The sequence below is a fragment of the Pogoniulus pusillus genome, chromosome 10 (genome assembly GCF_015220805.1).
Source record: "Pogoniulus pusillus isolate bPogPus1 chromosome 10, bPogPus1.pri, whole genome shotgun sequence".
NCBI classification, from domain to species: Eukaryota; Metazoa; Chordata; class Aves; order Piciformes; family Lybiidae; genus Pogoniulus; species Pogoniulus pusillus.
Genome location: NC_087273.1, coordinates 28,497,466 through 28,513,314, shown reverse-complemented (window position 1 = coordinate 28,513,314; position 15,849 = coordinate 28,497,466). Strand labels below are relative to the sequence as shown.

Genomic DNA, 15,849 nt, shown 5'->3' with positions numbered 1-15,849 from the left:
AGATCATCTATTTCCAACCCCCTGCTGTAGGCAGGGATACCTCTGACTAGAACAGATCGTTCAAGGCCTCATCCAACCTGGCCTTGAACACCTCCACAGCCTCCGTGGGCAACCTGTGCCAGTGTTTCACCACCCTCACTAGAAAGAACTTCTTCCTAACCTCTAGTTTAAATCTCCCCTCTTCCAATTTAAACCCATTACTTCTCATCCTGTCATTACAAGACCTTGTAAACAGTCTGTCCCCAGCCTTCTTGTAGGCCCCCTTCAAATACCAGAAGGTAAGCAAGGTGTTCCTGTCTCTCTGATGACCCTTACAAACCCCTGTAGCTTCTCTGATTAAAAGCTGAGAGGGTTTCTGAAAGTTTTCCCGCTGGTTTCTTCGGCATTAAAAACACATTCCATGTCAGCTGAGCTATGGTGATTCTTTGTGTGTGTGCCACCACCACCCTTTTGAGATGTACCCTTTCAGAACTGTAAGGCATTTAAATGTTATACAGTTCTCATGAACCTAGTTAAAAGCTGTTGCCACAGCTTAATCTTGGGTAGCTGAGCCTTCCATTCTGCCTTCTCCAGCAAGAGATGGGGATTTGTGAATCACATAATCACAGAACCTTAGAGATTGGAAGGGACCTCCAGAGATAGAGTCCAACCTCCCTGCCAATCAGGATCCCGTAGGGTAGTTCACACAGGAACGCATCCAGATGGGTTTTGCAAGTCTCCAGAGGAGGAGACTCCACAACCTCTCTGGGCAGCCTGTTCCAGTGCTCTGTCACCCTCATATGTTATATTTTATTCAGGTGATATTGAGGGATATGGGCAATAAACAGGCACTATTGTCTTCCCCAGACCCCTCATTCTGTTCTCCAGACATCTGCTGCTTCCAAATACTTCTGAAAGTTACGGTGTAATGTGGTAATTGTGATCAACAGAGCAACATACCCTTCGTATGGACTTTGCTGTCACCTAAAATTACATTCTGCTAACTTTCTGTGAGTTCTTGTTATATTTGTTAGAGTGCTCAATATCTGTGTTTAAAAACAGGTATTGTAACCTTTTGCTTTACCTAGGTTAATTACACAAACAGTCTGACACCACCCATGGCAGCACCTCAAGATGAATTTCCAGGAGAGGAAAGCATCCCAGAACACTACGAGCCATATGAAGAATCCGAAGGTAATGGAGATATTTTGTTCGACTCTTAACACCGCACAGATTGTGAATATGTGTTTCTTTCCTAGAGTGCTGCATGGCTTTGCCCTCCGAATCAGTTCAGGGTGTGCTAGTTTGAAGCAGGCTAGAATGTTTTGGTGAGAAGAATTAGATTACAGGCTGTAAAAGGAAAACAATGGTGATGTCTACTTCCCTCATAGGCTTACTGAGATGTATAAAATCATAAGTCAAAACATAGATAACACTCTCGGCATCATGCTCACTTGGGCTGCTGGCTGAGCTGCATCTCTCCAACCTCACCCTTCATTTTGGTCTAATCCACTTTGCTTCCTAACCCCCTGGCTGAACGTCCATTCTTCCTTGGGACTGGGGTAAGGTTGAGAGGGGTAGGGGGAAGGTGCAGGGGTGGTTGAGAGCCCCTCCTGGGGACTCAGGTTTCTGAGAGGGGAGTTGTGTTTCTGTATTACCTTTTACCTTGTCTATTTCTGTCTATAACTGTATATACTGTAAATATCTGCTTGTATATTGTGCCAGCTGTAAATATAAGCTTCATTCATATTTCCAGAGCCAGCTGAGTCTAGTCTGGGTGATTTCTAAAGTGTGTGGGGGTGGGGAACACCCAAACCATCACACAGGGTGTCATTTTTTTTGAAGCCTTAATGGCTTCAACCTTGACTGTCTCAAAACAACTCAGTTCCAGCATTAAAGGTTGTAAGAAATTCAAGCAGTAATCTTTGGTGACCTGTTGAACATGAGGATTTTGAGGTAAAAATATGATGGAATTCGGTAAGACATGAGGGCAGGAAATGAGAAAAGGAGAACATTTCATACAACCTCAAAACTAGATGTGCTTTCAGTTGAAATTCTGTTATTGTGCTAACATTTAATGCCATTTATTTATCCAGAAAATTCTGACTGGAGTCAAGGACTTTTGTCACAGTATGAAGAGTGTTCTGCGGATACCTCTCTTGTTCCTGCTAACTCATACAGCTACCAAACAGATGATGGATCGGCTTCCTATGGACTAAAATCTAATGAGTTTACAACGATGTCTACCCCCGGGGACTCTTTTGCTCTTCAGACTGAAAGTCCTGCCAATGGTATCAACGAGCGGTTGAGACAGTTCAGCCCATCTGCTTCTGGCGGTAACTCAGCTGGTGGGGCCCCTTCCTATGAGACAAGTCCAGTGAACGAGTACTCAGCAGAATATATGTCCAACAATGTGCAAGGCAGCGAGCTCTCTGACAGCAGAGTCGGGTATGGCGGGGAAAGTACAAATTGGAAGGATCCACAAGCATGTGCCAGGAGTATAAGTGATCAAGGATTACCCTATTCCAATTCCCCTGCCTCATATCCTATATCTGCAGGATACTCCACAAACTATTCTTCACAAAGCTATTCTGCCTACAGCAGTGGGTCTGTGAATACGTGCACGTTCTCTGTAAATTCTGCTGTTTCAGGAACCGGTGACTCCAGCTGGAGCCAAGAGTCCAGCTGGAACCAGAACTCCAGCTGGAACCAGGAGTCTAATTGGAGTCAGGAGACTTGTTGGAACCAGGAGTCTTGGCATGAAGAATTCAGGCATCAGAAGTCAGACTGGAGTAACTGGGCTTCACATCAGTACTCTTTTGCTGGGAGTGGTTCATACAGCGCAGATTACCAGCAGTTCAGAAGCTCAGAGATGCTTGATCAAAATGCTGTTGGTTTGACTCCCAGCGTAGTTAATAGACTCCACAGAAAGGATATACCTACAGTGACCAGGATGCACAAAGCCTTAGCTCCGTATTATCCAGCACGTCAAAGTAAGACGGTGATTGGTTCTCTCATCAAACGAGTTGTATGAACGTAGTTGTTTTAACATGCACAGGAGATTGTGTGTTCAGAGTATAGGTTGGGGACTGACCTGCTGGAGAGCAGTGAAGGGGAGAAGGGCTTGGGAATCCTGGTGGATGGAAGGATGGCCGTGAGCCAGCACTGTGCTCTTACAGCCAGGAAGGCCAATGACATTCTGGGGTGTATTAGAAGGGGTGTGGTTAGTAGGTCGAGGAAGGTTCTCCTTCCCCTCTACTCTGCCCTAGTGAGGCCTCATCTGGAGTATTGTGTCCAGTTCTGGGCCCCCAGTTCAAGGACAGGGAGTGCAGCACAGAGTCACAAAAATTATTAAGTTGAACATCTTCCTTATGAGGGAGCTGGGGCTCTTTAGCTTGGAGAGCAGGAGACTAAGGGGTGAATTCATTAATGTTTATCAATATATAAGGGGTGAGTGCCAGGAGGATGGAGCCAGCCTCTTCTTGGTGATGCCCAGTGACAGGACAAGGGGAAAGGGGTGGAAGTTGAGGCATTGGAGGCTCCAGGTGAACCTGAGGAAGAATTTTTTCACTATGAGGGTGATAGAGCATTGGAACAGGCTGCCCAGGGGGACTGTGTAATCTCCCTCTCTGGAGATATTCAAGCACTGTCAGGATGCATTCCGGTGTGATCTGCTCTAGGTGATCCTGCTCTGGCAGGGGGGCTGGACCAGATGATCTTTCAAAGTCCCTTCCAGCTCCTGACATTCTGTGATTCTATGATTTTGCTCAGCATCTCCATTGGTTGAAGAGTGGCATTAATGGTCTCTCTGAGGAAACTTTGCCTCCTGATAACTCGATACATCTGTGAGTGTGGGAGGAAATTTTATAGCACAAACATTTCCTGAATTGAAAGGGTTGTCCTAGGTCATCTTGTTAACTAGCAGGATAGCATCCGTGTGTACTGTCAGGGTGGCACCTAGGGCAAGGAATATATTGGCATAGAGATCTTGGAGTGCATGCAGAACCAAATGTGAGTGGCATTATAATAGGGCTGGCTTGTTCCATGACATATTATTTTTCCCAGTTACTCCTTAATGTTAAAAACAGTAATAAAATATTGAAAATACAAGATTCTCCTTTGGAATTAGGTTACAGGCAGGATTAAAAGGCAGTGTGTTTGCTGATGGACAGGTGTCATAGGGCCTGAGTTTTTGGACAGATGTGAACTGTTTGTGGTATAATTAATTGCAAGTAATTAACTAGGCAGGTAGTTTAATAGGCTTTCATTTTAACATGTCTGCTGTATAATGTGAAATGATGTGAAATAGAAGTAACTTCAAACGTTATTATCTCCCCTTTCTAGGGGTGAACATTCGGACATTAGTCAATGTGCTGGTTGAAACTAGAGAAGAGGATTAAGAACCAACAACAGACTGGAAACATGAACGGATTCAAGCATCTCCATCTCTTGGCTTTCAGGAAAGAGACCACATTTAATTCTGTGTTTGACTGGTGTTGGAAGGGGAAAGGGAGGTAGGGTTTAATTTTTTTAACAGGGGAAATACAGCTGGAACACAAACTTGCACATAATGGAGGTGAACATACTATTTTCTTTAGGCTTTTTTAATGTATTTGCTATATCTTAGGAAAATGTGGGGAAAAAAAAGTTATTTTTGGAAAATGTGGAAAATGTTAATGTTGTTATGTCAGCAGAAAGAGAATTACCCCTTGAACACCCTTCCCAACTCAGAAAAAACACTTTTATGTTACCTAGTTAGGAGGAACATTCCCTGAAAATGCAGGTTCATTGAAAGAAAATGCAGGTTTACTTTACTTCACACAAACATAAGGCCTTGTTAATTCAAGGCTTTATTATTTGCCTGGTTTTAGAAACTGATACGCTATGTTTTATGTTTAGAGAAGGGAGATTGTCACAGCACAGGTATTCTGTCTTGATGTGACAAAATGCAATCTGTTCTAGGGGATTGGTATGCCTTGGGCCATCTTACTTGCTTTTGTTTTTGCAGAGTAGAAAGAGATGTGAAATATATGCAGAACTTTTTATCACGTTTGTAATGAAATGGCTGCAAATAGACTTAACTCGTTTGAGGGATTGATCCATAGTAAAATTGAACTTGTTGATTTCTTCTACTGGCAAAAGCATACTAAGAAACAGTAGAAGCTACAAGGCTATGAGAAAAAAGGGGAAAGAATAAAGTAAAAATGATCTGCTAACTGGAGAAATATCTGTTCATGATGGTCATCAACAGCCATCAGCGTATATCATTATGAAGTTTGAAACAAAAGGATGTATGTGGACTGCTGGCATGCAATGAGGACTCGGGAATAAATCAGTATTGCTACAGTGTAGCAATATGGGATGGGATAAAAGCAAAAAGCTCCTGCCTGTAAACACCCTGAAGAGTAGCAGTTACAGGTAAGTCATATTGCTGCATCAGTAATTCAGTGCATGTTTTGAGTAGGGCTGGTGTAGGATGTTCTTAGGACAGTCTAAGAGAACTTAGTAACTTCTCTTTGAAGAAGCAACTTGGAGGATGTAAAGTTACTGCAGGAGACAATGTGTGACAGGAACCAGACATTATTTTTTTGCATCAGTGTTTCCACTGTGCCCCTCACCAACTGCATATGGTGAGATGGGGGGACTAAGTCTGTGAGATGTTTGACTGTCAGTTGAAGACCACAAAAACAAAGACTCTTGTTGATAAATCAGTCTATCTGCCACAATAATTACATATCTACAGCTTGTTTTTGTGGGGAACTCATTGAGGAAGATGTAGTACTGGACAAAGGTGTTAAGTTCTATTTGAAAGTGGCCCAGGGAGGACCCTGAAAGGAGACAGCTAGAAAAGACATGGGAAAATGGCCATCACTGTGAAGGGGGAGGGACCCGTGAACCATAAGCAAGAATACAGAAATGAAACCTCTCCTCGCCCCCTTTACCATAAAGCAGTACCAAAGTGACAGAGAGTGTGGAAGTTGATTTAATATTTGTACTTAGTTTTAAATTCTGTATTAAAAATTAATACATTAAACTCTTATAAAAGTAAGGCACATGCAAAACATGTTGTGCAACTTCTCACTTTCCATTCTCTTACAAACTAACAAGCATTATTTTAATTTGGCATTTCTAAAGAGTCATTTTTTTCCCATGCAGGATATGTGGAAGAAGGTTAAGGTTGACATTGCACCAGTTAGATCTAGATTTGTGCTTTCTGTACTACAGTAAGCAGAGATGGCTGTATCGTACATTACAAAACAAAAAACAACTCAAGTACAGATTCTGAGGCTGATGACCAACATACAAAATTGAAGAATGTATAGTTATATCTGTTATGATACATCAACAATCTTATTCAGCACATGGTGATTTGGCAACTCCAGTCTGTGATGCCAGTGTGCAGTTTCCAGTTATCAGTGTCATACAATGCTGAAGACCATGGAAAGATATTGCTCATAGGACACCTGAATCCAGCCGTCTTGATCAGTGTCATATCGTCGAAACACATCAGTCAGCCTCTGGAGAGGGGGAGGAAAAAAAACAACAAAACGTTTTTGTACATCAGGGAAGTTTAGACAGCTGTGCCCTCGACACTGATTTTTGTCAAGACCACCTGTTTTATCCCTCTCCAGACACTGTGGCATCTTCTGCACCTAGAGGTATTTCTTGGCCATGTCTCATGCCTGAGCTGTGTAGCAGATCAAAGTCTAAAACAGCCTCTGAGGCAGTAACTAAGGCTAGACCAGACAGCTTTTTATAACTGGCGTTAGGGTGAGGGAGAACAATAAGCAATTCTTATGAGACATTTGAGAGTTGTCTGCAGACTGAATCCGTGAGTACCTTGTCCATTTCTCATCTTCTAAGCAAATATGTTTTAGGTGGCATTAGTGTCCAAGTTATCTCTGTGCCAGGCAGCAGGGAGCAGTGAGGAGAGTGAACCAAAATACCATGGTTTCACTGACACTTGCTGAGTGTCAAAACTCTCTTTAAGAGAATTTAAGTTTATAGTCAGGCACAACTGACTTATATTACAAATTAATACAAAGGCAATTAATGCTTCAGTGAACTGATGGTTACAGGCATAAAGCTAAAAGGAGAAGAACAGAACACCTGTATGCAAATAGGGGATACTACTGTTACAGGGCACTGCTTTCTCTTCATCTTAAGTATCTTAAGATAGTGTTGCAATGTTGACCAGTGTAGGAACAGCAACCTTTTACCTATCCTACTGAAATTCAGCTTGTCCCCAAGATGGTACACATTTCAGGAAAGTCAGATACGCTTACAGTAACCTCAAGCAACAAGAGGTGGAACCAGTCATTGCTTTCTAAACAAAAGAATACAACTGTAAAACCATCTCTCTCTCTCTTTAGATATGCTTTTCTTTCACCAAAAGATTTCTTTGTGTTTTCTTTTTGTTTGAAATGTCTTTTACTACTACTGTCCCTGCAGGAACACCAGTGACAAATAATTCAGCTGCTGGGTCAAGTTGCTTTTAGTCTGAGTGTTAAACACAGAGGCACACAAACCTCTCAAAATTTAGATTACAAGAATTACGGGCACCACAAGACACAAAAACTCACTCCAGTTTTAAGACTCAAGATCCAGAAGGAGTATTAAACTAATGGAAATAGTGTTAAGTGTTTTCTTTTTAAAACACAATTTCTTTTTGCCCCATCAAAATATTTAACAAGTCAAAAAAACTATAACAAATTTGTGATGCCAGTGGATAACAAATGAAGACCAATAAATGAAGGTGTTTTAACCCCCTCTTGTATACTTTATTCAAATGGTTTATTTATAAGCAAGTTCTAGATCCAATACTATAGCTAAACTTGGAACCGTGAGAGTTTTAAAGTGATTTTTTTCAACTGCCGTTGAAGTGCATCTCCTTTCTTACCTGTAAAACAACACAACACTGAATAAAGTCATCAAAAGCAACTTGTCCCCGTCCTTGTCTGTCAAATTTCCGAATCAGGATATCATAGAACTGATCAGACAGTCGGTAACCTTGGAAAAGAGAAGTGCTTTAACAGGTTTCAATTACCACAGCCTGTCTGTAAAAAGAACTCAGCTATTTAGCAGGTGTGCAAAACAACCAGAAAACAGTAAGCACTTGGAGAACTTTTTCCCCCAAATATCTCCAAGTTAAATTAAAATGCATGCAGTAAAACCCGTGCTTAATGATACTTACAGCAGAGTCACAGTAAACATAATTACTGGTTAAAGTGACTAGTTGAGGGCTGCAAATCCAGTTTTTGTAAGTTAAGCGAATAAAAGTTCCTTCTGCCATTAGAATGGTGCAGTAGCATAGGCAGATGGCTTTGTTATAAACACTGGCAACTTGTATCAAGTACCTTCTTAAATTCAAACGCTGACCTGAAGTATTGGCAATGCCCTCACAGCCTCTAATGGGAGAGGCAGACTACATTCCATGCTTGTACTGACACATCCAGTTTCATTTTTTCCATTAATGGAATTGGCTCAGACATTGTGGCATGGACATCCTTAAAGATACTTGGTACCCAAGAGGATAACTGCATTTTCTCTGCCTCATTTTCAGCCATGTTAGTCACAGCAGTGCAGCCCTAACAATAAAACTCATCTGATGACATACCCCAGTCATAAAAACTGTAATTACAAATGAATTACCAAAACCTGTTAGTGCTTGCTTTAGTTCATTTTTGTCAATCATGCCAGAATTGTCTCTGTCATACGTTCGAAAGACATTCTGCCAGTCTGAGATGTACTTCCAGACTCCTGTGAATTCATTGAAGTTCACACCTCCTTTGTTTTCTCTGTCAAACATGCCTGAAATAAAGTAAGAAACACATAAAACCTTACTCGCGCTATTCTTCAGTGAGAACTGCTTGTAATTTTAAGAAGGAAGCAAGTGTGCTTCGTGGAAAGTACTAAAGCCTTTCAGAAAAGACACTGCAAAAATACCTGTGGTGCTTTGGAAAGCACTGCCCAAAAAGCCCAAGTAGCTGTCTACTGAAGGAGAACAAGATAAAAGAGAACTATAATGGATCACAAAATATTTGTTTCTCTTGGGTTTTCATTTCCAGATTTAAAGTATCTAGGGTTTGATCCATTATCCAGTGACAGAGAGAGATGCTGTTCTTTTCCAAGGACTCATGAAACATGTACAACACCTCTCGCCTGCCAGAAGTGCTGGGGCATTGCTCTGCATTTGACTTGCTGATACTGTCATTACACAAAGCGGGCATTGTACATCGATGGAACTGACTGGTGCTGAATATGTATTAAAAACAAAGCAAAAGATTTAGTCCTTGGATTTATGACTGAAAATTTGGGGGAGGCTTGAATTTTAATCCTCTACCACCACCACCTACATTAATGGCAGTTATTTTAGGACACTGAAGAACTCACACATTGTAAAGCTTCTGCTGGGTCTTTCTGAAGCAGAACATCAGATTAAAACAAGGCAGGAAAAATAGATCTGAAGACAAGCTCTAGACAATTGTCTCACAATATTTAAGCTGATACTTTCCCCACACAATTTACATTTAGTGTCTATTCAGTTGTACAGCGACATTTCCTCAGGCTACTCTGACAAGTGCACAGGACTGCATACTAAGGTTATTCCTGTATTATTCAAAAGGGAAAATATCTGAGTTTAATTTATTGCAGCTGGGCTGTCTGGAGAAAAAAAGAATAAATACACACTGCTAAGTTCCACCTAACAATGAAAGACTATCTCATTAACACCACAGCCACATCACTTCAGAAGACCTTTAAAGAGGCATTTGTTATTTCAGTAGAAATACATATTCTGTATGTACTGTGCTATTCATAATGTTTCTCTCAAAGAGTGCAGCAATTCGTCACATTCTCAGTCGTCTGAACAGATCACAGAACAGTTATCTTGACTATTTCACATTACACAACTACACTTACCAAGAATTGATCTGACTGTTGCTGGATTGAATGGAGTCCAGGTGCCTGAAAAAGAAAGAATTATTTACTTCCTCCATACTAAGTAACATTCTGGAAGAAAAAAGAGCAAGCAACCAGAAGTTCAGCTAACAACTTAAAACAGTGAATTCGGACCGATGACATGGAGCTAGCATATTATAAAGCTGCTATGAAGTAATTATCATAGAATCAAAGGACTGTTTCGAGTTGGAAACGACCTCTAAGATCAAGTCCAACCATCACCCTAAGATCACCATGGCGATTGTTTCTGACTATTCAAACATCAGACCAATGCTTTGCACATAGTACACTGAGCATTTTCCAGGCTGTACCCACAAAATCAATCACCAAAAAAAACCAAAAACTAAACTCCCAAAAGCTTGGAAGAACTAAGAAGGACTTTTTCATCCCAGGTGGTCAGCAGGAATTGGGTAAAAGGCAAGATCAAAACTCAAGTCCCACTTTACTGACACGAGCAGAAGAGTTTTGACTCAAAGGTGGTCTTGGATCTATTCCTCAGTAAAATCCCATCTGCTTACTCCTGTTTTACAGGTGGGTTACTCCAAGGTATTTAGCTTCTGACAGAAGTGAAAAGAGGTTCCTAACACAGCATAACCCCAGTGCAATTTAGAGTTTAGTACAAATCTCACCTCCTCCTAAATCAATGAAGTGTTAATTTCAGACTAAGTAATGTTGCTGCTTGAACGGGCTTGAGCAGTAAGCAACTGAAGCGAAACATTCTCTGAATATTTTGGCGAATCAGTGACTTTGGAATAGTTCTCACTTGATTAGGAGCATTAAGCTTTAAATAAATAGAAATGCGGTGCCTCACCTAGAATTTCACCTTTAGTTCTCTAGAGCCTGTGAAGGTACCCGAGGGACTAAGAAGAACATATTAAATTCACTCTAGTTGAGCGCAAGGACCACGAAGGAGCCAGTAAGGCTAAGGGTACTGCAGAGGCATTTGCAACGAAGCAGTTAGCTGACCACAAATACCTCCTAGAAAGGCTGTGCTGGTATTAAGCAGGGTTTGTGAAGGCAACAGCTGCTTTGCAGGATGAAGCTGCAGTGGTGTAAGTAGTGCTTGTACCTGGGACTGAATTCCTCTCCTAGAAGGAGAACTGTATCAGTGTAAGTACAGAGGCAGCAACAGGGAAAGAAAGCCCTTTAGAGAGCTACAGAACGGTTTGCACATACAGAGAAACATAAGCAGAGTAGAGCAAAAAGTTGCTCTGAAAAGGCTTAAGCAGTATTTTAGACAGAGAACATCAGTACCTTAAGAGTTGTATGTCTCCTGACAAAAAAAATAACGCAATTATTAATAGGGTGCCAGCATTTAACAGAACAAAACAGAGGAAAAAGGGAACACACGGTTTGGAACTTCATGCTGAAATTTTCAAGGTACTCAGAGACACTATATAGTGAAATCAGAGCAGCTCCAGTGAAGAAGAACTGTACCAATCTCAGCCTGTCCCAGCGAACTAAAAGACTGTTTCCCTCTCCTGACTTTACTATTAACTTTACAGGGCAGCATCAAAAAACAAAATCAAAACCAAAAAAAAATCCAAAAACCACCAAGCAGGAAGCATTTTACTGTGCAAATGACTATAGGAAAGGATGATCAGTCCCTCTCAGGTAAGCAAACTGTTACTTGCATAAACTTGACATGTTGAAAAGCTGAATGTGAAAACCACAGAGAACTTTGAACTTAAATGGGTGCCAAGATAATTTTGGTAATGTTTTAGAAATAAACACGTGACATTCTCACAGCCCACTTTAGATCTCAGGGCAGTGATGCACAACTATCTGCTAGAGGATGTATTTTGAAAAGAACATAGTGTTAGTAACTTTGGTGTCTGAGCCCTAGGATCTCTCAGAATGAATGAAGCCCAAGCTCTGTAAATAATTTTTCTACTAGTGAATTAATTTGGTGGAGATTCTTCATGACTGCAAAGCACTGAATCTGCTAATCTGCACTGTAAATAAGGAAAGAGTTCAGGCAATCATCACTGCCTACTACCCTTAAATCCAACCAGTTAATGTTTAATATATATGAAGTTTCAAATGAGAGGTAAAGCCAGGTCCCCACGTTATCATAAACAGCACTGTGATCACAAAAGAGTGACTTAATTTAACTGAGCTTTTGCTCAAGTTGTTACTCAATAGTTATGGGTCAGGTGCAGCAGCTACAACATACCTGATAAATTAAAAGCCATATATCATTAAACATATATTCCAGCAAATGTAGTTAAAAGACCACAACTTAACAGAGCCATCCAAATGTATTTCAAGCCAGGTGGCTAGAGATAAAAAGGAGCTGTTCAGCCTCTGTGCACTGTAGCTCCCATCAGTTTAAGCTCCCAGTCACAAAGCACAGGAAGGATGAATGAATTAAACCTTGGGAGAAGGGGAGCTTGATATGGACTCAAAGATGCACAAACAGATTCAGTATGCACTTCTTCAGATTTTTAAGTGGAAAAGTAACACCCTCCACAAAGTACAACCCCACCCATCCTAAGTCACTAGAGGAAAGTAAAAATAGGCTACTGGAAAAATATTTTTGGTTTTTGTTTTGCTTCCATGAGTTACCTGACCATACCCTGGTAACTCTTTAAATATTATGACAGGGAACTCACAGACTAACAAAAAGGTTTAGTATTAGATTTAGAGAACATCTTTCAACTTCATTAGGCAAAAAAAGCCTAAACATGCCCCATGTGGGGAAAAAAAAATAAAAAACCTTAAAATTTCCATCTTCAATTGCTGCATCATACTGCAAGAAAAGTTTTTATGTGCAGTAAAATGTCTGGTTGCAAACAGCTGATCTCTGTACAGCTTACACACTGACCTTGGCTAAAATAAAGGTATAGAAATATGAGAGAGGAATATATAAATCACAGTTTATTTTTTCCCCAGCTCTGCTTCCTAGGAAACATGAAGAGATGTGGATGTCTTCATTTCCCAGAATACAAATCAGTAATGTTTACAACAGGTACTCAGTTTGTAATGCACCATTACAAATGGGCACCAAACCCAGAAACCTTCTCTTGAAATTAAAAAGAATACCCAGGAACAAAGTGCTCAGCAAAAAAACCACAAACTTACATCAATAAAATAAAATGAGGAGTTGTCCATTGTTTTCTCTCAGCCTTTTAATGTAGATTAAGTAGTATTAATTGGTGGTAGGAACATTCCCACCTCACAGAACGAATTATGGCATCAAGCAAGCAGTCTCACATGAAATGTAACATTAAGTTTACTATTAACTACCTTCATTGATCATCTACTGACTTACCATTGGATAATGCCTGCTGAAGCTCATTATCAGATATTATTCCACTTCTATCTTTATCAACCCTGGGAAAAAAAGGGAAAAAAACAGTGACAAGCTTTACATAATTGAAATTACCTGGTTGCACTTACAGAAGACTTCTTGCTCACCGGGTAAGATTATTCTTTCCTGAAAAGTCACTAATTGCATTTCTCTTGCTAACCCATTGACAGTTACTGCTTCATTCAGACTGACCAGACATTCTGGGGCATGACACAAGGTACAGAGAAAACTGCAAGATGTACTTTGGAGTGAAGAGACACAAAAAGACACACTGGCAATAAACCAGCCAGGAGCATGGTCCACACAAGAAAGTATTTGTGTTTATTTATTTTTAAATAGGAGGTACAGAGCACACCGTGCTGGTTAAAGCCACAAAATGCCTCCTGTCACAGCAGTAAGCCATTCGGCTACCAGACTGGAGACCCAAGTTTGGCACCTGGTTCTTTCCATGAGATGTTGGCACTGGAGAGAAAGGCACTAATGTAAGCAGTGTGAAGCACTGAAAGAATCAAGTGCAGGGCCCTGACCCCTTTCACGTGGTTTCAAAAAGTGAAAACGCACAGACAGGTGCCAGCTTCCACTGAGCCTTCACAGTCTATTGCCTCAAAGAACAGAGTTCTATCCCAAAATTAATAGGTAAGTATTTTCTACCCAAATAGAGCAGACACAGACAGGTGCCAGCTTCCACCGAGCCTTCAGAGTCTACTGCCTCAAAGAACAGAGTTCTATCCCAAAATCAATAGGTGAGTATTTTCTACCCAAACAGAGCAGGCACAGACAGATGCCAGCTTCCACCGAGCCTTCAGAGTCTACTGCCTCAAAGAACAGAGTTCTATCCCAAAATTAATAGGTAAGTATTTTCTACCCAAATAGAGCAGGCACAGACAGATGCCAGCTTCCACCGAGCCTTCAGAGTCTACTGCCTCAAAGAACAGAGTTCTATCCCAAAATTAATAGGTAAGCATTTTCTACTCAAACAGAGCAGGATCATATCTTCTTTCAAAGGATGTCTGCAATGGTGGTGACTTCCTTCCATTTCATACAAGGATCTTCCCCTTACCTCTGACAGTTTTCATTTCTCCTCTTGCTACCATTCCAGGCTGAGCCCTGCTCAGCTGATCCCTCTACAGAAACTAAGTTTTGCTTCATTTAGTCTTTGCTATCTTTTTCTATACATTTTCAGTACATTCTCCTGAATGACACACCCACCTCAAAACTTACATAAACCACAGGTAACACTCAATTCCCAAGCCTAAGTTGCACAGATGATAATAAAACCCAGAGGTACTCTTCTTTTTTACTCTCCTTTTCTTTTCTAGGTATTCTGAACATTTTTTTTACCTTCTATGAGCTGCTACTAAGCGCTAAGATGGTATTTGCACCAAAATGCATCATGAACACAGGAATCGTGCATGCCTCCTCCAAGTTCTCCGGTGAAGTAGCTCTGTGAAAAGCTAAGCGAGCTGCCACATTCCTGAGTCACTGGCGAGTTACTAAGCAAATACCAACCAGTTTTAGCAACTCGTTACTGTTTGTCTACTCCTTAACCTCTTCATGCTGTCATTTCAGTCAGGAGGGATCCTCTGACACACCTACCATAAAAATGGATCCAACGTAAGAACCTCCTGGTTTCCTCGATGTGACACAAACGTCAAGAACTCCTTTAGCTTCTTTCCTACCATTGTCTCGACTGTGTTATTTAACAAGGCCTTGCTAACTCTCGTGCTTTCCTGCCACAAATGCAGTCAGAACATTTGTTGGCTTAAGTTTCCCATTAAGCATTTATCGGACTCCTTTTTACAAGCCTTCCTGTACCGCTACACCGAGCTTCCAGGCTTCACAATGTACTTCTGGATCCCCAGATCAAAAGGGACTGCAGCCTTTTCAAGGTTACCTTCTCGTTCCCATTAGTTCCCCCTCCCTTGCTGCGCTAAATCACAGCCGTACTTACTCCTCCTCCTCCTCCTCGAGGTTCTCCTAAAGCTCCCCCTCGGATTACTCCTACCGGAACGGCTTCACTCCTACAGCCGCTGAGCCAGGCCTAAGCCAGACAAACCCCGCGCTGGCTCCCAGGCCGCTGACGGAATCACCGTAGCCACTGCCGGTGTCCGGGCACCTCCCAGCGCCAGTTCCCTCCCGGTGCCATTCCGGGCAGCGGCAGACCCGGGAGGGCGCGGCCCGGCCGCCCAGCAGGTCTCGGCACTGCGGCCCGAGGAAGGCCCGGTGTCGCGGTAGGGGTGGCTCGGCCCAGCGGGGCCCGGCGGGAGGAGACCCCGCGACCCCCTCCTCACAGCGGTTAGTCGCCGCGCCAGGCGCCCCGGTTGGCGCGGAGCGGACCGTATCGGTGGCCTCACCTCTGGAAGACGTTCCACAGGAAGGAGGGATCAGGCAGTGCGGCGCCGGCGCCGCCGTTGGGCCTGTACTGGTAGCCTGCTGCCATGGCCCCGCCGCCGGGCAGCCCGGTGCTTCCTCCCCGCGCTTCCGGCACCGGCCGCCTGACGCTGCGCGGCCTCTGACGTCAGCAGCCGGACGGGCGCACGGGCCCCGCCCCGGGGAATCCCGGGCGAAGCGGCGGCGCCTGCCCGCTGCCACGGCGG

At 42.4% G+C, this 15,849-nt stretch overlaps 2 protein-coding genes across 4 annotated transcripts in view; one reads left to right on the top strand and one right to left on the bottom strand.

The window, feature by feature from the left end:
- Window positions 1–5,195, top strand: part of LOC135178811 (uncharacterized) — a 30,887-nt gene extending 25,692 nt beyond the window's left edge. The window contains exons 13-15 of the mRNA XM_064150068.1: window positions 1,068–1,173; window positions 2,076–2,972; window positions 4,324–5,195. Coding sequence (XP_064006138.1) covers window positions 1,068–1,173; window positions 2,076–2,972; window positions 4,324–4,379 — 1,059 coding nt within the window. The 3' untranslated portion in view covers window positions 4,380–5,195. The remainder of the gene's footprint in view (window positions 1–1,067; window positions 1,174–2,075; window positions 2,973–4,323) is intronic.
- A 749-nt stretch (window positions 5,196–5,944) lies between these two features.
- PDCD6 (programmed cell death 6) lies at window positions 5,945–15,783 on the bottom strand. 3 transcript variants are annotated; one of them, XM_064150071.1, is made up of 6 exons: window positions 15,607–15,783; window positions 13,214–13,275; window positions 9,901–9,945; window positions 8,632–8,790; window positions 7,880–7,989; window positions 5,945–6,497 (listed from the first exon to the last, which is right to left on the bottom strand). In XM_064150071.1, the coding sequence occupies exons 1-6, from the start codon at window positions 15,690–15,692 to the stop codon at window positions 6,399–6,401; spliced, it is 561 nt and encodes a 186-aa protein (XP_064006141.1). In that variant the 5' UTR covers window positions 15,693–15,783; the 3' UTR covers window positions 5,945–6,398. The 3 variants fall into 3 exon arrangements, with proteins under 3 accessions (XP_064006141.1, XP_064006142.1, XP_064006143.1); XM_064150072.1 differs by having other exon boundaries at window positions 8,638–8,790; XM_064150073.1 differs by lacking the exons at window positions 13,214–13,275; window positions 15,607–15,783 and adding an exon at window positions 11,194–11,212.
- Between the last annotated feature and the right edge of the window lie 66 nt (window positions 15,784–15,849).